Source organism: Aspergillus homomorphus, assembly GCF_003184865.1.
Source record: "Aspergillus homomorphus CBS 101889 unplaced genomic scaffold BO97scaffold_91, whole genome shotgun sequence".
Classification (NCBI taxonomy): Eukaryota; Fungi; Ascomycota; class Eurotiomycetes; order Eurotiales; family Aspergillaceae; genus Aspergillus; species Aspergillus homomorphus.
In genome coordinates this window covers 25,811-49,304 of record NW_020291977.1, presented here as the reverse complement: position 1 = coordinate 49,304, position 23,494 = coordinate 25,811, and the positions used below count along the sequence as shown (strand labels likewise).

At 50.2% G+C, this 23,494-nt stretch overlaps 9 protein-coding genes across 9 annotated transcripts in view; 5 read left to right on the top strand and 4 right to left on the bottom strand.

Annotated features, from left to right (window-relative positions):
- The window catches only part of ptyA (putative tyrosine/serine protein phosphatase), a gene marked incomplete at both ends in the record, with an annotated part of 1,554 nt that extends 830 nt beyond the window's left edge, over nucleotides 1-724 (top strand). Inside the window, one exon of the mRNA XM_025694338.1 lies at nucleotides 145-724. Within this exon, the coding sequence (XP_025545908.1) occupies nucleotides 145-724 (580 nt within the window). The remainder of the gene's footprint in view (nucleotides 1-144) is intronic.
- Nucleotides 725-852: 128 nt separating this feature from the next.
- BO97DRAFT_409460 (Frag1/DRAM/Sfk1 family protein) lies at nucleotides 853-2,547 on the bottom strand. The gene is made up of 4 exons (XM_025696068.1): nucleotides 2,199-2,547; nucleotides 2,033-2,114; nucleotides 1,440-1,915; nucleotides 853-1,343 (listed from the first exon to the last, which is right to left on the bottom strand). The coding sequence occupies exons 1-4, from the start codon at nucleotides 2,251-2,253 to the stop codon at nucleotides 1,129-1,131; spliced, it is 828 nt and encodes a 275-aa protein (XP_025545907.1). The 5' UTR covers nucleotides 2,254-2,547; the 3' UTR covers nucleotides 853-1,128.
- Nucleotides 2,548-3,251: 704 nt separating this feature from the next.
- BO97DRAFT_358101 (uncharacterized protein) lies at nucleotides 3,252-4,454 on the bottom strand (the record flags this gene model as incomplete). Its single annotated transcript, XM_025692238.1, has 1 exon — nucleotides 3,252-4,454. The coding sequence occupies one exon, from the start codon at nucleotides 4,452-4,454 to the stop codon at nucleotides 3,252-3,254; it is 1,203 nt and encodes a 400-aa protein (XP_025545906.1).
- A 26-nt stretch (nucleotides 4,455-4,480) lies between these two features.
- Nucleotides 4,481-5,005, bottom strand: BO97DRAFT_429961 (putative COPII vesicles protein Yip3; the record flags this gene model as incomplete). The annotated part of the gene is made up of 1 exon (XM_025697407.1): nucleotides 4,481-5,005. One exon carries the CDS (start codon nucleotides 5,003-5,005, stop codon nucleotides 4,481-4,483), a length of 525 nt encoding a protein of 174 aa, XP_025545905.1.
- A 1,225-nt stretch (nucleotides 5,006-6,230) lies between these two features.
- BO97DRAFT_474099 (putative endoplasmic reticulum DnaJ domain protein Erj5) lies at nucleotides 6,231-7,923 on the top strand. Its single transcript, XM_025700294.1, has 3 exons — nucleotides 6,231-6,484; nucleotides 6,561-6,626; nucleotides 6,681-7,923. The coding sequence occupies exons 1-3, from the start codon at nucleotides 6,412-6,414 to the stop codon at nucleotides 7,754-7,756; spliced, it is 1,215 nt and encodes a 404-aa protein (XP_025545904.1). The 5' UTR covers nucleotides 6,231-6,411; the 3' UTR covers nucleotides 7,757-7,923.
- An 86-nt stretch (nucleotides 7,924-8,009) lies between these two features.
- On the bottom strand, nucleotides 8,010-9,109 carry BO97DRAFT_286437 (uncharacterized protein). The gene is made up of 2 exons (XM_025691115.1): nucleotides 9,068-9,109; nucleotides 8,010-8,966 (listed from the first exon to the last, which is right to left on the bottom strand). The coding sequence occupies exon 2, from the start codon at nucleotides 8,747-8,749 to the stop codon at nucleotides 8,264-8,266; it is 486 nt and encodes a 161-aa protein (XP_025545903.1). The 5' UTR covers nucleotides 8,750-8,966; nucleotides 9,068-9,109; the 3' UTR covers nucleotides 8,010-8,263.
- Nucleotides 9,110-9,515: 406 nt separating this feature from the next.
- On the top strand, nucleotides 9,516-10,789 carry BO97DRAFT_447345 (putative DnaJ chaperone (Caj1)). Its single transcript, XM_025698767.1, has 4 exons — nucleotides 9,516-9,690; nucleotides 9,753-9,767; nucleotides 9,831-9,891; nucleotides 9,948-10,789. The coding sequence occupies exons 1-4, from the start codon at nucleotides 9,684-9,686 to the stop codon at nucleotides 10,531-10,533; spliced, it is 669 nt and encodes a 222-aa protein (XP_025545902.1). The 5' UTR covers nucleotides 9,516-9,683; the 3' UTR covers nucleotides 10,534-10,789.
- Nucleotides 10,790-11,394: 605 nt separating this feature from the next.
- On the top strand, nucleotides 11,395-12,478 carry sec53 (phosphomannomutase SEC53; the record flags this gene model as incomplete). The annotated part of the gene is made up of 5 exons (XM_025692236.1): nucleotides 11,395-11,496; nucleotides 11,591-11,653; nucleotides 11,703-12,019; nucleotides 12,087-12,161; nucleotides 12,229-12,478. 5 exons carry the CDS (start codon nucleotides 11,395-11,397, stop codon nucleotides 12,476-12,478), a joined length of 807 nt encoding a protein of 268 aa, XP_025545901.1.
- Nucleotides 12,479-12,987: 509 nt separating this feature from the next.
- Nucleotides 12,988-14,038, top strand: BO97DRAFT_358104 (CCDC90 family protein; the record flags this gene model as incomplete). Its single annotated transcript, XM_025692239.1, has 3 exons — nucleotides 12,988-13,528; nucleotides 13,589-13,922; nucleotides 13,981-14,038. The coding sequence occupies 3 exons, from the start codon at nucleotides 12,988-12,990 to the stop codon at nucleotides 14,036-14,038; spliced, it is 933 nt and encodes a 310-aa protein (XP_025545900.1).
- Nucleotides 14,039-23,494: the final 9,456 nt, after the last annotated feature.

Sequence of the window (23,494 nt, the reverse complement as noted above, 5' to 3'; positions counted from 1 at the left end):
CTTCGTTCTTGCTTAGTCGGGTATCATCTTTCTTGAGCCCCCCCCACCACCACCCCCCACCCACCAGCGGACCAGTGAACCCAAAAAAAAAAGACGAAGCAAAGCACACAATGCAAAGACTAATCGAGTTGTACCGAAACAAAGCAAAGTCATTGCTTTCGCAGCATCAGGCTACCGAAACGATGCCGTCATCATCGTAGGCCAGCAGGTCATGTCTCCCCGTGGCCTCATCGGGCTCGGCATCGATACACTCGATAGTAGCGTCAGCGAGATGCGGGAGATTTTCGAAGTATTTGCCGGTGGCGACGCACAACGCGAATCGAAGCAAAGTACAACCAGCAATGGTGGCGGCAGCACGGATCCTTCGACTACATTCATCTCACCACCCTATCCTTATCCCGTTATCGTCCACTGCACCCAGGGCAAGGACCGCACAGGACTGATCATTCTGCTTCTTCTGCTTCTGACAGGTGCTGTACCCCAAGACGCCATTCGGGCCGATTATGTTCTCTCCGAGGGAGAATTGGTCATCGAGGTGGCGGAGCGGATGAAGGAGATTCGGCTGCTGGGGCTGTCGGAGGATTATACCAAGTGTCCCGAGGGGTTTACGGCGCAGATCTGCGCGCATCTTGAAGCTAAATATGGGGGTGTCGAGGGGTATTTGAAGCAGGCCGGGGTGGATGAGGAAATGTTGGAGCGGGTCAAGAAGAATTTACTTGCATGATGCCGTCTGGGATCTAATCAAAATACCCATATAGACAGCATAAAAGTGAGTATCTACCTACCTAATCACAGGTCGGAGCATGTGGGGCTGCAAGCAAGACCTACTCATGGCTACGGGCAACTGGAAATCGACTTGCTCCATTCTTTGCTTTGTATCCAACAAGGACCGGCAAAACTCGGGTAGGCAGAACAAATGGACTCCCACCCAAAATTGACCCTATTACAATAACCAAGGTTGAGATATAATGACAGAACAAGAAATCAGACTCTAAAGAACAAAAGGACCCACAGGGTATCGTAGATATTATCGCCTCGTCTCACATGTGTGACTTTATATGTGCAATGAACAATCAAAAAGCAATTCTTGTCCCTAGGCCGCTCGGGAAATAATGACGGGGTCCTTTATTATATTCGCTGGCCGCGGTAGTAACTGGCATTCGGTCCCGCCGAATCTGTCGTGACGGGCTCCTCGTACGTCCCTCCGTCGCTGCTGTTGCTGGCATAGGCGTGTCCGTTCCGGATCAACTTCTCGCCCTGCGGTACGTGTTTCCGAGTACGGACAGATGGTAGTAAATCGATCACGAAGGATAGGACATAGAATGTGAAAATCAAAGCGATCACTAACAACCCAATTATTTGTCAGCTATTTGGGACGGGTCCGGTTTTGAGTGTTATGCGCCACCAAGCGTAACTTGGGGGCTGAAAACCGAACTTACCCCATTCCAAAACCGCAGCGGTATTGCGATAATGCCCGCCTTTTCGGCCTAGAACCCCAAATGCGATCGCTAGAGCAATCTCGATGATCACAAAAGCGAGCTTGACGCAGAAACTGGCCAGGAGAATGCGATGTTGAGAGCGGTAGAAGATGCCCAAGCGCCAGTATTCGCAGCAGATGAGGATCGCGCTGATGAGGTAGCCGACCAGAAACATCACCAGGAACCCATCATGCATGTGCGGATGCCGCAAGGTATCGTAAATTGAGAGCAGGATTAGCCCTAACGCGCCGGCGACGGAGAAGCAGATCGAGGCGATCGCGCAGCACTTATCGAAGAGGCCCTTGTTGGGTACTAACTGGCCGGCGTGTCGAAGCCATCGTTCAGAAAGGAAAGAGAGGTCGAGGAAGACGACGGTTACGCAGCTCCCTGCGATGAACAATGGCTTGAGACCCTGTGCGCCGACGTCTGAGATATAACTAGAGGTGTTCCAAGTGGTCGTTCATGTTAGTTTCATGCACATAAACTGTGACTTGGACTTCGAAGCTCCATGTGCTCAAGTTTCCACGGGTTGGCTGATTTCAGAGAAAACTTACGCTATGGTCTGACCGGATTCCATACTTTCGTAAATAGGGCTACCTTCTCGAGCCCAGGTTGCCAGCATAGCGATTAGCATGGCTGAATTGGAGCAGTGATTGGATTAGCATTCAATTCTAGCCGATGAGAGTCTTGTGCGATCTTTACTATGGGCAGGGCGCGTACCGATCCAGGTGCATGCTGAGACGACCGGGAAAACCCAGAATGAGATGATCCACATCGTTATTCAATACAGTATTCTTGCGCTGAGGTATTTGCGCTGTATATGTTCGTTCTTTAGCTCCTCACCGAGAGACCAGCACAGGCTGATGAGAGTATTTCTGTAAAAAGTAGAGTAAACCTTGGTCAAGCGATCGGCTGGAACGGAAAGGGCGGAAGTGGCTTAAGCCTGCCGATGCGGTGCCAAGCTTGAAGAGCTTGAAGCAAAGGATATCGAACGACAGCAGATGAAGAAGATAGAGGACGCAAGAGAATACAAATAGGAGGGAGTAAAGGTGACCCAAAGGAGGGGGGGGGGGGTGTGATCATGATTATCAATTGCTGGGGCAGAAGGACCCATGACGACGACGAAGCTCGACCCACCGCATCATCATCACCACTCACAAAATCATACATTGTACTGTACAGTGTACAGTACACTGCACCTCAGGACAGGACCGTACCTTATTTAGTCCCGCTCTCAAGCCCGAACGAGCCATGACTTCATCGACGTCATCGCCAGTGACCAATTTCCCTCTTCCGCTTTCTTTCCCCCCAGCGTTACCACTCAAGTAGTCACCTTTTGTTCTTTCCGAGCTCCTCCTCTCCAGGCTCTTTTCCCTTAGGAATTTGTTTCCATTGGTTTTATTTCTGTTTTCTGTCGGGTTTACGGCTTACCCACTAGATAAACTCAGCATGTACTCCACTTACTGTACAGAGCACACAGCATTAATTCCACAGTCAAACATGGACATCCCATTTAGCTGTTGTGTGTACTCTACCTGGTATCGACCAGCTCGATTACCAACTACTATATACACACGCTCCAAGCTCGCACACTAATCTGACATTGTGTAAGGATTGAGTAGCTAATGGCTCCAGTCTAATAAACTCCGTGACGCTTTTATAGGTTCGAAATCTCGGGACGACGGCAGTATGCCCCCAGGAGGCACGCATACAAAACACAAGCCCCAAGAACACCCCGTATAGAATATATAGGGACCCAAGCTGCTTGGAAGATCAAGGACGGCTGCCGCGCTGACGACGTCCTCGCCCAGGTGGCACCCGCGTTGGCATGCCGGCGGGCACTCTCCGCTCCACCACGTCTACAATATGCAATTCATCGCTATTGTCGTCCAGATCACTGCTCTGATGCCCCTCGCCATTCCGAAGGTATTTCTCCGTCGCCTTGCCCAATCGTCCTTGGGATGCTGTCGCATTATGTGCGCTGTTGGGAGAACCATTGAGAACAGTCCGATAGTCGAGCATGGATGTCGTTCCCACACGGCCGACTGAGCCACGCCAATGATCTAGCGGGTGCGGCGGGGGATCCATAGGATATGGAGGCTGATAGGTGGATACCCATTGGGGATCATCGGAGAGAGGACGTGTAAAGGCCGGTCCACGCATGGATTCAGGATTGCGAACAAGAGGTACCGATGGCGATCGCTCTGAAGAGTAAGCTGGCTGGAGCGGAGACCGAGGGGGCGTGTGATTGGGTTGGGGGCGAGCAGAGGGCGACTTCGGTGAGGCTTCAGGCACGAGGGAAACACCTGAAGTCCTCGCCCAAAAGGCATAGGCACTATTGTTATCTGCCAAGGAAGACGGCATGCCATGTTTACTTGGAGATGAAACATTTGAATTGCCGCGTGAAATCCCCCCAGAGACTCGTTTGTTGGGGCTTGCGGGAGACCTCAGGTGTCGGTTACCAGAGGACATTCCTTTGAGAGGGCTGCCGCGGGGATCAAGCTCCGGTGTTTCTCTCGATTCCATTCGCTTGCGCTCAATCGCCTCCAGCTCCCGTTTTGATAAGCGCACGTTCTTCTGACCCTGAACCTGTGCGCGCCGTATTCGGTCAAGTGCCTGATCCACTAGCCGCTCCTCTTTATCCTTCATGGCTAACTGCACTGCATATGCAATCGTGCTGTCCATGTTATCGTGTAGGTCATAGTCCATCTCATCGACAGCCGCCATGTTGTCTCCATCGTCATACTCTACCATCCGCCTTCGTCGAACTGATCCTCCACCCATATTCTCAGCCGTCACCTGTCTTGCGTACAGTGCGCGCGTGTCGCGGCAGACGTATACGTCATCATCATCATCCTCCTCCTCCTCTTCGCTACCTAACTCCTCAAACCTTGAGCCCTCATCCACCCACGGAGCCGCACGTCTCCTAGTCTGTCTCCCCACTTTTGCCCCCGGTGATCTTCCCCATCGGGGCATACCGTAAGGAGTTCGCGGCCGACCACCTAGACCGCCTCCTCGGAAAAAGCATTCTCGATAGGCTTATCCATAAAAGCGGCATGGCCAAAAACAGCCACGCCGGTGGCTCCGATTAACCAGAGCACAGTAGCAATAGGCGAGGCCCAGAATCCCAAAGGTATCGCAAAAAGTAGCAGCCCTGTGTAAAGCTGGGAGGTATTGAAGCGGGCAACACCCAAATCCAGGTCTCGACCCTGAAGCTTACCGATTCCGTAGAGACTGCCTGTCACGAATATGATGACAAAGAGCAGAAGCGGGTTTGTCAGCAAACTGTAGATGCTGAGCATCACGAAGACGGCGGCATAGTTGCTTGAGAAATAAGACAGGTTGTAGTTTACCCGGCTCTGGACCTCGCCAAAGTTGGCCGGCTTCGAGATACGCTTGACATCAAGGAACTCGGAAACAGGACGAAGGTTGGCAAAGCGTGTGCTGAAAGATTGAGAACGAACACTATTGAAGCGCTCACCGAATCGCGAGGTAATCGCATCGATAGGGATCTGGAGGGGACTCATATTGAGAGTCTAGAGGACGAGGGTGATAGTGGGACGAATGTTAAACGAAAACTTGAAGAGGTTGAGTGAGTAATTGTAGCACGGAGACTCAGCTTGAGTTGACTTTTATTGGCAGTAAAGATGAAAGAGGAATTGTGTTTGATTGATATGAAATAGGCAGCAAAGAAAAGGGGGAGAAGAGGATGCAACGGAAGCGTGCGGTCAGTGCAGTGGTGAACAGGAATTCCCACAACTGAATTGAACTGGCTTAGTTGGCCCAAACGCCCAAGGCCTCTCCCGCCCGTAAGTTAGTCTTGTCCTATTTTGTCAACCCGGAGTGCGGGAAGGACATTTAAGCACAGACAACAGAATAAAGGCTGCTGAAGAGCACTCCAGGCTGCAAAGTGCAAACTCTTGGAAACAACTGGACTTCCCCAACCGGCGAGCGACGAAAGGGAAGGAAACAGTCAACCGTGGGAGGAAAGAACGAAAATAAGGTGATAGCCAGCCGGACGGTGGAAGAAGTGGATTCGCTCTAAGAATAGAAAAGATGAGTGGAGAGGGGCGGGAGATGCTGGTTGCAGATTTGTAGCAGAGCAATAGAGAAACCTTGCTGGCAGGTCAAGCTGAAAGAAAAGCACGGAGTGAGGTGCTCGGGACCAGAAAAGAAAAGGCTCACTTACCCTCCTGCTTGTCGCGTCTCTCAATCTCAGCCTATCAGTCTATGACTTAGTATGTCTTGACAGTTTGACCTTGATGACCGTCTTTGTTTTCGTTGTCGTTCTCCGATTATTGCCTGAGGCCAGCAAGCCCGGGAGCCGAAAGATGGAAGAACATGCAAGGCTCCCATCAATGGGGAGGGGGGAAGGAAAAAGGAATTGCGACTGCCCTGAGGCGTTCTTGAACCCGGCTTCCAGTACCACCTTCTCCTCCCAGAACCAAGGGTTCAGGGCTTGGAGAGCTCTGGCCGCACTGTAAGCGCGTCAGTCACATCTTGTCTGCCGCAGTCATCCCCATTGCTGTCTCAAAGTACTGTGCATACACAAGTTGGAAAGCGAGTGAGCCCGGATCATTATTGGTCCACGTTGTGTGTCTGAGTAGATCATTTCCACTGAATAGCGAAGACTACTAGGTAGCTGTTATAATATGTAAGTACTCCGTACTACGTAAAGAGGGCATACTGCCCAATAAGATCAAAGCGGTGTGTGGCGCGTTCTGCAGCGGCCTGATGCCAGATAAGCAGGTATCAGTTTTTATGGGCTTGAGAATTCATCGATGTTTATCACTGATTCTTGTCGCCTCAATCAAATCATCCGCAATGACAAGCAATTGATTATAATTTCTCTCTTGATTGACCTGATTTCTTCCCGCTTCAACTCCTACTTATTGTCTTGGGCCCAGCGGTCCTGACCGCACTGTTTCATACCATGAGGCCCATCTCACTCCGTTTGCTTCTGTTCGCCGCTCTGTTTGTCCTGGCTGCGGCATGGACAAAAGAAGGTCAGTTGTCCTCTATGCGGTTCTAGCAGACTGTCTGCTGCTCTCTTGCTCCATGCTAACCTCGATGTCACCATAGACCACGAAATTTTCCAGCTTCGTGATGAAGTCCTCGCCAAAGAGGGCGCGAATGTCACATTCTACGGTACGTTTCTTCTGCCAATCCTCACCGGGGTCTATGATCTTAACACATATATAGACGTTCTGGGCGTGAAATCAAACGCCAACCAAGACGAATTGACCAAGGCCTACCGCCAGAAATCGAAGCTTCTCCACCCCGATAAAGTCAGACGATCCTTCATCGCCAATAGCTCAAAGGACAAGTCCCGGGCCCAGTCCAATAAAAAGGCTGGTGTCCATGTCAACAAGGGTCCTTCGAAACGTGAGATTGATGCGGCCGTCAAAGAGGCCCACGATCGCGCGGCCCGTCTGAACACCGTTGCCAATATTCTGCGTGGACCATCTCGCGAGCGTTACGATCATTTCTTGAAGAATGGATTCCCGAAGTGGAAAGGGACCGGGTACTATTATTCCCGATTTCGCCCGGGCTTGGGCTCGGTCTTGGTCGGGCTGTTTTTGGTCTTTGGGGGCGGTGCTCACTACGCTGCCCTCATATTGAGCTGGAAGCGCCAGAGGGAGTTCGTTGATCGGTACATTCGTCAAGCCCGCAGGGCTGCATGGGGCGACGAGTCGGGCGTCAGAGGTATCCCCGGACTGGATGGTGGTGGTGCCGCTCTAATGCCCGAACCAACGACATCTGTTCCGGAACCTGAATCCAGCGCCATGCCGATGAATCGTCGCCAGAAGCGCATGATGGACCGGGAAAACCGCAAAGAGGGCAAGAAAAATGCAGGTCGAGCCACTGGTCGTAGTTCTGGGACCGCAACGCCTACCACTGATGCTGTGGTGGAGCCAACCGGCGAGAGGAAACGGGTGATTGCGGAGAATGGGAAAGTTCTCATCGTGGATTCAGTCGGCCATGTGTTCCTCGAGGAAGAAACGGAAGGGGGAGACCGTGAAGAGTTCTTGCTCGACATCGATGAGATCCCACGCCCCACCATTCGTGATACAATGGTTTTCCGATTGCCCGGCTGGGTCTACCAGAAGACCGTCGGTCGAGTGCTGAGCTCATCCGACGCTGCTGGCAGCGGCCTAGATAGGCCTGATGATGCGACCGAATCGTCGCAGGAGTCCATCGATGATAGCATCAGTTCCACCACGACTTCAAAGAAGGGTACATCCAAAAGGAGAGCGAAGCGTACACAAAAGACTTGAATTACTGGCCCACGGCGGGAGGGTGAAGATTACTGGAGACTACCATTCTTGCTTGTATTCTTGTCTAGATCTTTGCAGAAGATGCGATCTCTTTGCTGATAGATCTGTACTTATCATCTGGCTCTTGGCGTTTCGCCATGAGTACGATGTTCTGAATATATCCAAAGACTTAGTACAACTATTCGCAGTGAGTGCTGCAAATATTTTTCGCCAGCCTTTCTCTGTGGTGTTGCGTCTAGTTCAACAGTGTCTAAAATCAACGTAAATTTCACCTTATATACTGCAGGTGTAAAGTACGAGGAAGATTATATAAGAGCGCTCGAACAAGTAGCGCAGCCGCAATAGCAAATAATCAAAACATGGCCATCATTTCCGTAGTCGTAGTCATCTTTAAAGTTTCAATTCCTCCACAACATCTGCAGAAGCGATTTCGAGTGGGGAAGTGTGCGCTTGGGTTCGTAAATAATCATCAGCGTCGAAGGAGATAGAAGCTCAAAATCGGAAAGGCTACAGGAACATTTTGGCAATGTTCATCAATCCGCCGATTTTGTCCGCGAGGCCGTTCCCGCCAGGTCGACCCGGCGTCGACCCTCCCCCCAAGAGGTTCCTAGGCAAACGAATTCCGATCATACCCAATAGCCTTTGCAGAACGCCAGTTGTCAGGAGAGGGATCACGAGCAATGTCAAGACCTTTATAGGGTGCTCCCGGGCATACTTCCACGCATCGCGAAAGATGCGCTGAATGATATGAATTATTCGTTGGATGAAACCGTCCCGGGGTCGTGCGCGTCGCGACGAGGATGAGGAGAACACCGAGGGGCTGGATCGTCCTGCGCGATTATTGATGCCACTGCCTAAGCTGAAGACTGATGGTGCCGAGTGGCGGGTATTATGGGATGAATAGGTAGAACGTCGGGAGGGAGACGAGCGTCGACGAGAGTGATGTCTGTGAGACGACGAAGAGGAGGGGGATCTCCCGTCAAACCAGCCCATTGTGTGTTTTATGAGCAGGTCTTTCGAGCAGCTGATGCTTCTGGGCCTTGACGGTTGCTGAGGAAGGGGTAGGTTTTGGTTATTGCTCTGCCGTCGCCGAAGACAATTGTAAGGATTGACCAAAAGACTGGAATCACAAGAGAGGTGTTCGCCTCTTAGCACTGTGTGTGTTTCTGAGACGGGGGGCGCATAAAGTAATCGTGGAGTCAATTCAGTACTACCTACGGAGTAAGCCATCTGCATATGCACACAATTCATGTCCAGCCTTCCCTGCCGCACTGGCTGGCTCCACTGTTCGGTCTGGGGGTCAGTATGTACCGGATGGGTCCCACCAGAATGCTACTTGTATTTGGATGAAGGATGGATGGAATCTACAAGTAGGTAACCAGTATGATGTTATGAACTCAATGTCATGTTCTACTCTATAATTGTCACTTGCTCAATGACAAATATAACCTGGTATGACTATCTAGTGAAAGGGATGTGCTCGGTAAAATAACACGCACGCACGCGCACGTACACGTACACGCATACAAACACACAACACAACATAACACAATACACACGCGCATTTGCATGCCAATGCCCATTGGTGGTGTTCCCATTGGTGACGTGCCAATAATCTGGAACCTTTGATTTCAGGGGCGTCTTCCCGTTCTGTGTTGCAGTACTACAGGTAACTACTGTACCTAAATGCTGAGGTCAGCGGATATTGCCTTGATGCCTTAGAGGAAGCTTCAGGCACCAATACTACTGTCGACGTCATGTTCTGTGTGTGAAGCGCTCTCGCGAGAATTGATTGCCTTTTGCCATTTCAATAGTTTCTGTCACCACCCCTTCTTTAAACTAACTGAGCGAATATCTAGCGCGATCTGACTTGGAAGGAAACTTATTCGCTATTTGGTATATTCGGGAAACATAGCTACAGGAAAGTATGGCGAGTGAGTGCATACCAACATACTTATACTGATCTGGCCAGAGATCATACTGACATGTTTACTAGGACAGAGGGATCTTTGTAAGCGGACAATATGAGAGGCAAGGTGCATTGCTACATAGGCTAATTCTATCATCTATCCAGACAAGGTTCTTGGAGTATCCCCTCAAGCAACCCAGCAAGAAATTCGCAATGCGTACAAACGGTGCGCCACGCCACTGAATGCATCTGGGCTAGCTATCAGCACTGACATGGCTATAGGGAATCATTGAAGTCACACCCTGACCGAGTACCTGCTGACTCCCCCGAGAGACCAGCGCGGACTCGTAGGTTCCAAGAAATCAACGATGCCTATTATACCTTATCCGATTCGTCACGTCGGCGCGAGTACGATGCGGCGCGATTGGCGGATGAAGTGGAAGAGGAATACAATATGCCCCAGGGAGGTGCCGGTGGCTTTCCATGGTCTGCTTTTGGCTTTGGCTCCGGTTCCGCTACTGATAGAGAGCAGCGGGCATCAGAACAGTTTGGGTCTGTGTTTGAGGAGATGCTACGGGAAGAAGGCCTTGCCAGCGATGACACCGACTCTGATGGTCGCACGCAAACCCGCCCAACCGCACGTTTCTGGTCCATTGTCGGTGGCATCAGTGGCGGTGCACTCGGATTCATCATTGGGAATGCACCCGGGGCGCTGGCTGGCGCAGTCGCCGGTAATCGCCTGGGAGCGGTACGGGATGCCAGAGGGAAAAGTGTCTATGAGGTTTTCCTGGAACTGCCTCAAACTGACCGTGCTCGGCTCTTGAGTGAATTAGCCGCCAAGGTATTTCAGACTACAATGGGCCATTGAGAGTAAGGATGTGTAGCGGTCTGGTTTTTTTGAATTCATCTCTTTGTACAGCCGTCTTGCTCTCCCTTGCGATTCTTTATTGCTCTTTGTGATTCGGCCCTGGCATTAAACATCATTAATGGTTGTTGGAGTTACGAAGTAGGCTTGCCCCTATTGAAAGCACTGTAGGTGGCTGTTTGACCCAGTGAAGCTCCATACTCTCTCTGCCCTGTATGTAGTCATTTACTTCAAGATAACAAGCTGCCTTCGAAAGCCTCAGATTGTGTTCTGATCCAAGACCTCCTTCCCTCGACTGATCATGTAGTTTCGTTAGTAAACAAGTGAGGAATACCTCAAAGATATCGTCCCTACGTTTATGTTCCTCGATGCAGACTCAATTTGGCGGGTAAGATATGCAGTTCCAAATTGTACTTGCTAGTAAGAGTTATCTTGAATGAAATTGTTGTGGATAAAGAAGTGCTGAAGGACTCGGGACTTATCAAGGTTATGGATATGCGATAAGCCATCGGGATCCAGTGGGTCCCAGGTCGCCGCTTGGAAGGTCTGACCGCCTTCGTGGCTTTCAGGCCTTATGTCTGATCGCAGCCTGGAGGCAGCCCCAAAACAGCTAAACTGTGTAACAGGTAGGTGGAGTTGTCTAGACTCTAGGTCGTGTAAGTAGACCCCGCGGGCGCCCGCTATCCCCCCCATCACCGCATGCGGCCGCGACAACGTCCTGAATCCCTGAAAAAAATAAACTATGGAAGTACTTACAAAAACGATCACTACCCCTCCGAGAGCTCTCAAATGACCACCTGCGGCTTCCATCATCCTCTTCGCAATTCCACCCCAAATCCCCAAGTTCCATTTGTGTTTAGCATCATGGCCGAAGGTGCAGGTCCATACCCGTCTTTAGGGAACCGTCCCCTGAAAGACACAATTTGCCTTTTCGACGTCGACAATACGTTGTCCCTCCCGAGAATGGTGAGTTGACCTCTAAGGTACTGACTGCTGTGAACATGGATCATGTTGCTGTCCTCAGGCGGTCGGGGATTGACAGTTCACTGCTCGTGACTAGGGTGCTACGCAGAAAATGCTAGAGCTCCTCTCCCAACTGCGCCACAAATGTGCTATTGGATATGTCAGTCCACGAACTGAAACGTTGACTTCAATGATCTAATAACACCCAGGTTGGTGGATCGGACTTTGCTAAGCAGCAAGAGCAACTCGGCTCGGCCACTACAAATGTCACATCTCTCTTTGACTTTTGCTTCCCAGAAAACGGCTTGACTGCGTTCCGCCTGGGACGGCCCCTCCCTGGTACCAGCTTCATTGAGTGGATCGGGGAGGAGAGATACCAGGAGCTGGTTAACTTCTGCCTCAGATACATTGCGGACCTAAAAATCCCTAAGAAACGGGGTACTTTCATTGAGTTTCGCAACGGAATGATTAACGTTAGTCCCATCGGCAGAAATGCTAGCTTCGATGAAAGAAATGAGTTTCAAGCGTATGTACCCCTATATTTCTTGCCATCAGATTGTGATCTGAGCTCGATTGGCTAACATCTCCCTCAGATTTGATGATGTGCATCAAATCCGTCGGAACTTGGTAGAAGCCCTCAAGAAGAAGTTCCCCGATTGGGGCCTTACGTAAGTCTTGGGAAATACACCGCAGTATACCTCACAGATTCATGCTGTTGATCACATCATGAACTAGCTACTCTATTGGCGGTCAGATCTCCTTCGATGTCTTTCCCACTGGCTGGGACAAGACCTACTGTTTAAAGCACGTCGCTGCTGAGAAACAGATCTCGGGCGTGGAGTATAGGACCATTCACTTTTTCGGAGACAAATGTTTCGAGGGCGGCAATGATTACGAGATCTACAGCGATCCTAGAACGATTGGTCACGCCGTTCTAAATCCCGATGACACCATGGGAAAACTGAAAGAGCTGTTCCAGCTATAGATGTTTCAGAGACGCTCCAAATACCAGGATCTAAGATTTGTCCTAGGCGGTGGGCGACGATATGGATGAAGGAAAGCACTGATGACCTCGTGGTTGTCGAGGCTATTACAGTAACTATCTTCAGGGCGTGGATTGCATTGTGAAGTAGAAATTGAGGCAAGTCATAGTAACCTTTTTGATCCCACAGTTTTGATGTCGGCACGCCTAAGCCTCCGGGTTACTCTAGGATAGTTGACCAATTCGATGCTGTAAGTAGCCGTAAAATTCTTTGACTCGAGGGATATCATGGCCATTGACTTCTTATGCCGTGGCCTTGTAATTTATATAGCTGTAGGCGGGAGAGTAATCACATGCGTGGATGGCCGGGCGGGCGGCCCCCGACGTCGGGGTTAGTCATCGCCAACCGGCACCTCATCGTCCATGAGCCCTTCAATTGATTCATGCCGATCATCTACCACGCGGTCTTGTGTGGTCATCGCATCTCTTAGAAATCCATACTTATGTTCAATATGACGCCTCAAAAATCAGTTGCGGAGGTGCCTCGTTCCATTCTTCCCCGTCTTACTCGGAATGGCTCTTCTGCTCGAGCGACCACTGCACCCCCAACCGCCGCTCTTCCAGCGACGCGCTTTCAGAGGCAGCAATCAGGCCGCTCCTGGAATCAAGCTGGATACCAGCTACACAGTCTACCTGGCCTCCCTCCCTCCGCTCTATTCAACACCGCCACACCCCGCGGGATTGGTCCTTCGTCAGCAACCGTAAGGCATTTCGCCTTGGTCCGCCACTCAACCACCCGTCCAGCTGTACAATCCTCCGGCAACCCGATCCGCTATGACGGGGTCTATGTCTCTGTCTTCAAGCCTGCTCGACGGGCCTTTCATGCCTCTGCTTCACGGCAACGGGATCACCATTTTGATACACTGAAATTTGTTCAGCGGTTAAAGGATGAAGGGTTTAGTGAGGAGCAGGCTGTCGCGATGATGAGGGTTTTAAACGATATCATCGAAGAGTCGATTCAAAACTTAACCCGCACAATGGTTCTGAGGGAGGGTGGGTCATGCTCGTCCATCTTGTCTTATTGCTCGGTTGCTTAATATCTTCTCGCTCCAGACACTGAACGATCGGCATACACTCAGAAAGTCGATTTCGCAAAGCTCCGCTCCGAACTACTCAATGCAGACTCGACTGAAGCGCAGCTGACGCGCTCATCGCATGAAAAGATTGCAGCGGACCTTGCCAAGCTCAACTCACGTCTACGTGACGAGATTGGACGCACACAGGCGTCTGTGCGCCTGGACTTGAACCTCGAGAAAGGGAGGATTCGAGAAGAAGCAAACGGACAGGAAATGCGGATAAAGGAGACAGAGACGCGGATTGAACAGGAAGTTGCTGGACTAAGAGAGCGCGTGGAGGCCGTCAAGTTTTCCACGCTACAATGGCTCATGTAAGTTGTTCACTAGTGTTCATCTGCAGAATATGGTATATTAACATGATTACATTAGGGGTGTCTGCACTGGTACCGCCGCGCTTATTCTCGGTGCCTGGCGTCTATTTATGTGAGTGCTGCAATGCACTTCTCATTGCTGCACCAACATGGTTCACGTCATATCCCTCGATCTTTGACTGTTTGTTGCCGATAAGCAGGGTGAGGTCCAACCCTAGTGCCGAACAAGGATCCACTATACAGCACGACTTTCATGTGTCAATTTGGGATGTTTCTAGCAAGCTTGCTCTCCACACGCATCCAAAGTACACAACATTATAATAAGATCACGGTTAGTCACCAGGTCTCATTCGCACAAATAACCCATATGAAAAGTTCAAGTCGTTCTTCGGAGTGCATAGGTCCTATTAGTGAATAGCACATACACGCACCTGCACGCTTATAGACAAGCACAAGTTATCAAATATTTTTCTCCTCTCTATTTCCCTGATCCACCATTCCTCTTTCCATCCCTCTTCCTCTGAATCCGTTTCCCGACCTTATATACTTGTCAAGGTACAGTATTTCTCTATGATCTCGAGTCTGTCCGTTGACCACGTCCTATCTCTCCAAGGCACGATTTCTCTATATAGTCTACACCTCATTTGATCTGATTCCGTGCCGGTAAGTTTTCGTTCTGTACAGTAGCATCATGGATTTTCTCCCCAAATCCAGGTAAATCCAAAGCCTTTACAAAGCTTATCCTCTCATGGGCCCTGACATAAATATGCAGCCTTGGCCAGCCCGTCCACCCACGCTGCGGAGCATTAAAGGAAGATTTTGCCCTTCCAGATTTGAGCCCAGAGCTGTTGGCCAGATTCAAACAAATGTGTCCATCCAACAGTTTCTCCGTGACCCAGAAGACAATTGTATCGCAGCTGAAGAACAATAAATTTCGAACTATCGTAGGAGAATGTCACACCGGCCGAACCACAGGTGCGCGGCTCGCAGCATGCTTTTGTGATGTGAAGAACTCTATCTGGTACCTTGCGGACACTATAAAAAACGCGAAGGAGGCGGCGAAATTGCAGATGCCGTGACTGAGGGTCCAGGTTTGAACGTCGTCTATGCTGGCTCAGAATAACCGCTCTTCGTCGACCTGGGCCCACATCGTCGGCGTCCCATTCGGCTCATCATATCCACCCTAGGCAAGCTGCTGAACGTCTTTTGCGAGAGTCAATCGAAGCTGCAGATGTCGAGGTTCTCATCATGTCTGGCGGTTATACCCCTCTTGGGAGTCCAGAGGCTGTGGTCTACATACGGCCGTCATCCTCGGGAATCGGAGTAGGACACATGAAATCTCATTGCCATCAGCCATGGAGTTGTTAAACTGCCTGTGGTGCGAAACGCGCTCAGGCCGACGAGGGTGTGGATTCCCGGTGTGCAGCGCCATGGCGAGGTATTGTTGAAGGCGAAGTCGCGGCAGACACGCGTTGCAGATGTACTTGGGTAATGCTGGAAAAGGTTCAAAAACATGGAGGTACACGTGAGTCCCAGCCACTGCCTTTTTATTTTTCAATGGCTATGCTAAGATCTCAGCGACTGTCATAAGTACCTATGTCCTGACCTACGTTGCTGAAAAGCTGTGCAAGGCACTGGGCGATGGGTTCGTGCTGACTAGTTCAAATTTGAACCATGAGGCTCGCACAAAGGCTATTACGAAGTTCAATGGTGGGTTGGCCTCACTTAGTAGTGGCCGTACCCCTCCATCTGAGTTGAATTTCCGGACAGGCTCACCTGGCACTTTTTGCGGAGTCCCCTGCTCGGTAGACCGACGTTATAGGCATGATACACAATTTTCAATGCTTCGGGGAAGTTGCTCGTCGTGTTCCACCCCGGGGAAGAGACCAAGGTTATGCGGGCCAAAACAACCAGTGACAATTTTGAAGCCGGCTATTCAGCGTACATAGTGGTTAACAATAGACCGGGCACTCAAGGAATTGTACCAACACGCTAGCTACAAGTGACCAGGCTACCGCTCAGCCATATAGGCACAGCCATTGCCCGGTTATTTGATGAGACGGACCGGGGTTTCAGGGGCCTTGGGCCTATAGATGAAGTTATGTTCGTAAGACATCTCTTGTCGGAGACAGTGGAAGCAGCTATTGCGTTCATGGAGAAATATCACGCCAAACAACTCTGGTGAGTGGCCCACCTTTGTACTGGCCTTCATGCACCAGCTCGTCGCCGAGACGAATACACATCGGTCGAAGAAGCAAAGGATGAAATCCAGAAGGAGGGATAGCTGTAACAGGCACGGTGATCTTCTTTTCTTTTCTTTTCTTCTGTTCTACTCCTGCTATATCTTCTTGGCATGACATAGCCCGAGGCTAATTATGGCACTGTTCTAATGGTATTGAAATCCGACTTTCCTCAAGACTCGATCGATGCTGGTGTTGCTGCTGTGCATAGAGGTAGCAGCTCCCTCTGGGCACAAAACGACCTCATTGCGAACTGTTTCAGATGCCATCCTTAGTTCAATTTGTCTAAATGACGTACTGATAGAAACCTCTGGAGTGAGCGTAGCGTCGTGAGGAGCCCACACCGCTCATTGTGGAGAAGACAGACAAGGTGCCATTCTGTCCGTAGACAAGTCATATATTTCTTGCCCCTCTCCGTGGGTCCTAGACCCTATGTCTACGGTCTACAGTCGCTGGGCAAGAGGCCGCTATGGAAGCCCTGACGTACAAGGGGTCGGACATGCTAATGGATTGTTTCTTAAGTAAATTGAAGATTGCCGGCAGGGTCTATAGCTCGTTCGACTCTTTTGAGTTCGCCGACTCGGTCTTGCTCGCTATGCTGAAAGTGGAACGCTGCACCCTGAGAGGCTGAAATAGAGTTTTCGATCCACATGTGCGTATCCCGTACTAAAAGTCAATATTTGAATCATGTGTAATTCCAGGCCAGTGTGCATTGCCAACCATTGTTACTTCAGGTAGGAGAGAAGTCCCTGTGACGGAATGTAATCTTAGCCCATCACCAGATGGAGTTCCGAGTATTCAAGAATGGTCCGTAATTGAACAAAAGGGGTAGATGAGTTCTTGGTGCCATCTGAAGTCAATGATCGTCATTTCCAGTTATCACTCATTAGTGCCAGGTTGAGCGGCGGGCGTACCATGGGCTGAGCGTTAGCCCCGGAGGTTGAGCAAGGTACTGTATTGCCGGAAGCCTTAGATAACAGTCCTCGCGGCGACTGTGTGTGAAAACGTCGGCGGGGACCCTGGGTGCAAGGGTAATTGAGCGATCATTGGCCGTTGCGTGATCAGACAGAATGAAGGTTAAACCTATCGAGCTTGCGAGCCGAAAGCTGGAAACGTTTGGAGTTGTACCAAAGACTACAACGTGCTCGGCACAACGGCTGTCTCCAACATCAACCATGAGCCTTTTCCTCTTCCAGATCCGATAAGCCCCCGCCTTTGTTCCTGAATCCCTGGTATCGGTGAGGACCTATCAGATTCAACTCATCGCGCCATCTCTGCTCACCTGACCGGTGCCTTGAAGAGTTCCACTGATCAACAACCTGGGCCTGGGGTTGCAAAATCTCTCCATCAACACCGACTGGCTGAGTTGGAGGCGATAGCCTGGATGGTAAGCCCTGTCCGCAGTCGGAACGGCGACGGAAATGGATCAGCGGCTAGAGGCACGAGGCAGACCATGCCTGCCGATTGCCTGAAGCTTCAGCGTATTCCGAATGCGGAAAAACGCCCGTTAGGTCAGTCTTCGGACGAAACTCTGAATAGGAGGCCGAATCCGGACGCTGATACAGTACCCTTGCACTATCGATTTGATGTCCACTTGCAGAATTCCAGATTAGTAAATGATCTGGGACACAATCGCTCCCTGCAAGGATTCTGGCACAAGGAGGAAGATCCTCCTTCCACATTAGTTTAGACCGATGTGGGGGAAGCCGTTGAGCTTGGAAAAAGATAGTGACTCTTGGAAGTACGGGCGTTGAGGAGGGGCAGATTTGAAATATTCATACATCAGATCGGAAGCTTAGCCATTTCAATGATAGTATGTCTGTTCACCTCGTCAGAGGCATGGACTTATCCCGAAAAGGAGATAGAAGGTAAGTACGGGGCTAGAGAAATATGATCCCCGCGAATATCTGCAAGGCAGATCTCCCATCGTAGGAGAGAGCATGACCTCCAGCTTCTTCAGGTCCAGTAAAGTCGAAGATGGCAGTGATGACAGTGCACATATGGGGCAATACTGGGCGCCTTGCAGACAGAGAATACACTCTCCAGGAGATCTCGTGGCGATAGATCCATCCTGCCTATTCTCAGCGTCAACTTGACCCGAGAACTCCTGGATGGCATGGAAGAGAATCTTGTAACTCTATCCTCCTTTGCCTTTCTCGAGAGATTTGCGATACGGTGATAGAGCGATCGGGATTACTTCGGTTGCCTGATGATTGACCTCGGTTGCACTTTCAATCAGACAGCCAGAAGAGACAGGTGCTATGGCCACTGCGGGGTCTTGATAACTGCAAGGGACTAGATTGACCCTATCAACATTCACATATTGATATATTGTGCTTATTGTGCTTATTGTGCTTTGTACTTCGCCCTGACAAGGCCAGCCAGGGTCATCGATTGCATCGTCAACTGCCCACGTGCGCGGACACAGCCGTGGGACATTCACAGCAGTCACTGAATGAAGGCTTTCTCAGCTTCTCCGCGGCCAAGTGTAATGCTGAAACGGTCCAAGCGAAGGGTCACGGAGAAGTTGCCACGAGCGATCAGCCAATCTCGTTGTAAACAGACTCCAAATTTTGCACGTTACAGCTCACAGCTTGTTATTCAGCATACTTGCTTGATAGTTGGCCAGAACGTGAAGAAACGATCGGATGGGTTCCGTGGGACTGGTCTCGGACTCTCGGGCTTCGGTTCGGATAGCACGGATAGTCAAAGACTGGTTCATCAGTTGTCGCCATTATTGAACAACATTGGTTCACTGAGAGGGATGGAGAGAGAGGAGGTGGTGGAAGGGATTGAAGGTAAAGGGTTGGGTAGGGGAGGGGGATCAAGTCTACCCAGCCTACCCACAAAATGAAGAAGTTTTTGACAGCTACATCTCTGGCTGGGGTAGGTCTCAGCAGGTTGCCTGGATCGCTCAGCTGCGTTCGTCTTCATGAATTTTCAACCTCTGCACCGACCCTATTATCTCGCAATATTACGGAGTACTAAAAACTACTAACTAACTTACCATTATGTAACCATCAGGCCACACAGTCAGCTTGTTGGACGGAGAATTGCTATTTCCGCCCTGAAGTTCCAGCTGAGTGGCAGCAGACCTGTCATAATTTCAACAAACACCATTCCTGGGATGCAGGCTGAATGCCCCTACCACATGCTGGGGAGTTGTCCTAGGTTGATGTGTGTGCAGTACTTTGTTAGTCGGCCTCCACTTTTGTTTGGCCGGCCTGCCACAGTGACAAAGGCGTGTACATCATCCGCGTGAGGAACAGAGCATACTTCTCCACCCACAGAGATTTTGGTTCCTACTCGTCGTTCCTAGTACAGAACCACTAGAATTGACTAGTTCGTGTTTATGTAGGGAAAAGTGAGAAAAGGTACAAGCGAAAGCAGTGTTGTTCGAATCACTCAATGTGAGACTAGAAAGCCTCGTTTCCGCCGCATGTGTTCTTCGGCTATCGGCGCCTTCGTACACAATTGTGACCGGAGAAAACAGAAGCCCCGGTGGAGTTGGCTGCAGGCGCGATGGGCAAATGTGATCAATCGCTTGTCGGGGTTAGATTAAAGGCTGACTTCAGAAGGTTTTGTCCAATCCCACTTGAAACCGCCTCGGTAGACCATACCATCCGGGGTTTGCAGCAAACAGAGAGGCTAGAGCATGACGTACCCGAGACTGGTGCGCAGGATCGATGGACGTCAAACCAGGGGGGGAATATATGCCAGATCTCAGACCGCTGCGGTAATAAACCGGCTAAAAAGAATTCAACAACAAGACTATGAACTTCACCGAAGCTCTTCAAGACATGGACTACCCTTTCCGACAATCTAACTTGGAAGAGTGCAAATGCAAAGATTGAAAGACGAACACTTTTGTCCATGCAAAGGCATGCTTGACAAACCGACGGTGTCTCCTTGGGCAGACTAGGCGAATCCTGAAGGACGGACTATCGAGCTTCCTCGACGAAGATCAGCGGGGGGTCCACCAGCTCAACACTGATTTGTTAGTTCCCACCACTTTTCCAGATCGACCAATAGATAGCGGTCATTAACTTGATTAAGGCTTCACCGATCAAAGGCGGCGTGATTATTGCCGTCACATATCGCATTCCAACCATATATTGAAGACTGCCAGAAATGGACAGAGACCTCTGACAAGGACCAATATGCTAGAGACTGACTGATGCACACATTCGCACATGATACTTGAATACAGTGCTTGATAGTCAGACCCGACTTTGGAGACCGCGTCGCCTCCCCTCGAACTCGGAGTCTCGGAGACTCGGCTTAGGGGGGGCTGCTTCGCCAGGCGTGGTTGGAGAAGGACAGTCTGGCTTTCGGGGCTGAAGGGCTCTAGTCCGGCACACTATTACCTTTTGGTCGCCTGGCAGCGCAATCGTCAATCAATAGTCTAATGTGAACCATAGTATCACCAGAGTGGATTGGAAGATTAGCCTTAGCATGGTCGATGATTCCCCCCGGGGCGTTTGCCCTTCCAGTGTTAGTAGAAGTCACTTGCCATCGTCCTTTCATCCGAGTCAATCCCACATTGGCCGAATATCGGCATAGACTCTTTTTCGAAGGTGATCGAACCACAACAGGGTTTCAACGGCCAGAGCCTGTTTGAACTATGGTTTCCAGGACAGACCAACATATCCCGATAGGAGCGCCATCGATTCTTTGGTCCCGCAAATCTCTGTGCTAAATAGATTAAATCAATTAGTCTAAAGGAATGACGATGATGAAAATAGTCACAGCAAGCTGCTCTAGTACGCATGTAAGTAGTCACGCTAGCCGTGTTCATCAACATGACATACATCATATCTGCATACATGACTTGATCCAAGCTGAGACCTACAGCAGGGATTTTTTTTTCCTTTGACCCCTCTCACCCAGACACCATATCAGGTTATCGAAAGGCCCCTCAACTAAGTGAAGGCCACTGCGGTGGGAGGACCTTGAAGTATAATGAGCTTATAAATCCTCTTGAGCTTGACCCAAAAGGGAAAGAACAGGGGGTTCAGGCTGTTTTCAGGTGACCAGATTGACTCGAAAGAGGTCTAGGGTTCTAGACTATCCCCTCACCTTCTTCGCTTCATGTTCGCTTGTTACCTAAGCTTCTGGGCGGTTATCTCATGATCAGAGCTGAGAGGTGTTTTGCCGGAGCAGGTAGGCAAATGGAGCAGTAGATCCTTTCCATCATCCATCATCTTACCATCCCCATAGATGTCACAGAGTAAAATAAGTCATATTACAGTGTCAAGCTCCGTACCCTTGTGTTTCAGCCTCCCACCAGGGATCGGAGACTAACCCGTCAAACTCGTGCTACACGACGGTAAACGTCCCATTGTCGCATCACCGTGCGTGGTATTTACAGTAAGCTCATGTCCTCTCATTTGTCGGCCCCACCAACCCCATCTTTCATCTGGTGTCCCCTCGGGACGCATCCAAGACTAGTGATGATCCCCGGCTTACAGCCGGTCTGGGAGACAGAAATGCCTCCTCCCAATTGCCAGCTATCTGCCTTGATCGGGCAGTTCGATATACGCGCCAAGGTCTCGCCCAGGTTTAGTTCTCCTGATCATGGATGCTGGGGGTGGAAGGATCGGGGATGATCTTCCCCTAGTCTGTCTTTAGGGCCACAAGGTCCAAGGTTCCGAGTCCGCTGAGCAGCCGTAGAGGGATCTCCTTCGATGGCAAACAGGGTGCAGACTAGTGCCGTGGTCTGAATGCCTTGTACAAGTATGTGCAGCGATCGTTTCATGGTTCCCTCACTCCGTGATAACTGGTGACCTGTTCTATTTTCTCAGCCCATATTTCTATTCTTATCTCATCGAGATAGATCTCGTGCCTGCAGTAATTCTCTTATAGTGCTTGTCAAGGATTAGTTTCACGATCATTTCGAATCCTTGTATCGGGTACCTCGAGTGGATATGGTATTCCATCGGAAATCGATGAGTCGATCAATTGCTCCAAGAAAAAAAAAACCATGAGGGCTGAAATAGACGGCAGGGAATTCCGTGGGTTTGACGTGGGCAATTGGTGCTAAGTGTACACTATAGACTGACAGTCACAGATCGCTGTATCTATCCATCCGTCCCACCAGTCGGGGGATGGCAGTGTATTGATGAAACACTACAGTGGCTATCAAGAAAGTAAAAGCATAGACAGAGATTAAGTGTGAGGGAGATGCGATCATAGGCATCGGCCTATTTATCGATTCATCAAGTGACTACTTCACGATCTGGGGACAAACCTTTGTGCAGGAGTACTATTATTGTAAGTACTTTTGCCCTTCTACCAGAGCAATCGAGCCGAATGATGTATAGCAAGCAGGAGGTCTCCAACGGCGGCAACTAGAGGTGATCATTGCCCGACGCACTTGCTAAATGTACTGTACTCTCTTCCCTCCCCTTCCTTCCAACTTTCACAAAATCCATATCGTTCTCAATCTCGGCTGTTACTCCTGCAGTCCGTTACCGGGGGCCAGCTAGAACCGGGGATCGACCCAGAAAGCTTACTTGCAGGGCCCAATGCTCCTAGGCATTGAGGGAGTGACAGAACCCGAGACGGTGGGCGTCCCATAACTCAAGTTCCATGACCACCACTGTCGTCTCTCCGATGCTTTTTGATGAGGGAGTTGGAAAAATAAGAAAAATAAAATCCGAAAAAGGGAAAAGAAAAAAAAAAGAAAAAAGAAAAAGAAAAAAGGATCAGAAAAGGGTAAGGAAGATTAGTAGTGGAAATAACACAATTTTTTTTGGAGGAGGAAAAAGTCCGGCCGAGACGGAGTGAAGTCCCCACCTGCTTTCACGTCCAATCAACGGCCGATATCTTGAGCCCGTTCCTTGGGCAGCGTCGATCTCCCATGCGTTCGTTCGTCCGGATGGGCACGAGCTTCCTCCGCGAGCTCCAATACCATTCCACTTCCTCCCCGGTCCCTTCGCCTTCTGTCGCCATTGCCTTTCCCTTTCACTTTGCTATTCTTCATCATGCGCGCTTTTGGTCAAATCTGTCCTGCCCCACTATCGCATCTTCCTCCGAGCCCTCTTCCTCCCCTCCCCCAAAATCCACACTTTACCATTCCCCACCGTTAACTTTTAGACTTTTAGTACCTTTTCTAACTTCAGAGTTCAGATACACCTGTGGCTCACGGTCTCTTCCATCTTAGGACCTTTGCTCCGTACCTTAAACCATGCTTTGGGACGGTTGTCTCCAACCACTAAGCCTATCTTGCACATCAATCATCTCCTACTCCCCCACCCATTCGCCCCCTCCCTCCCTACGAATACTGGACCTACTCTTGTACATATAACTATCTGACTACCTCCCTGGTAA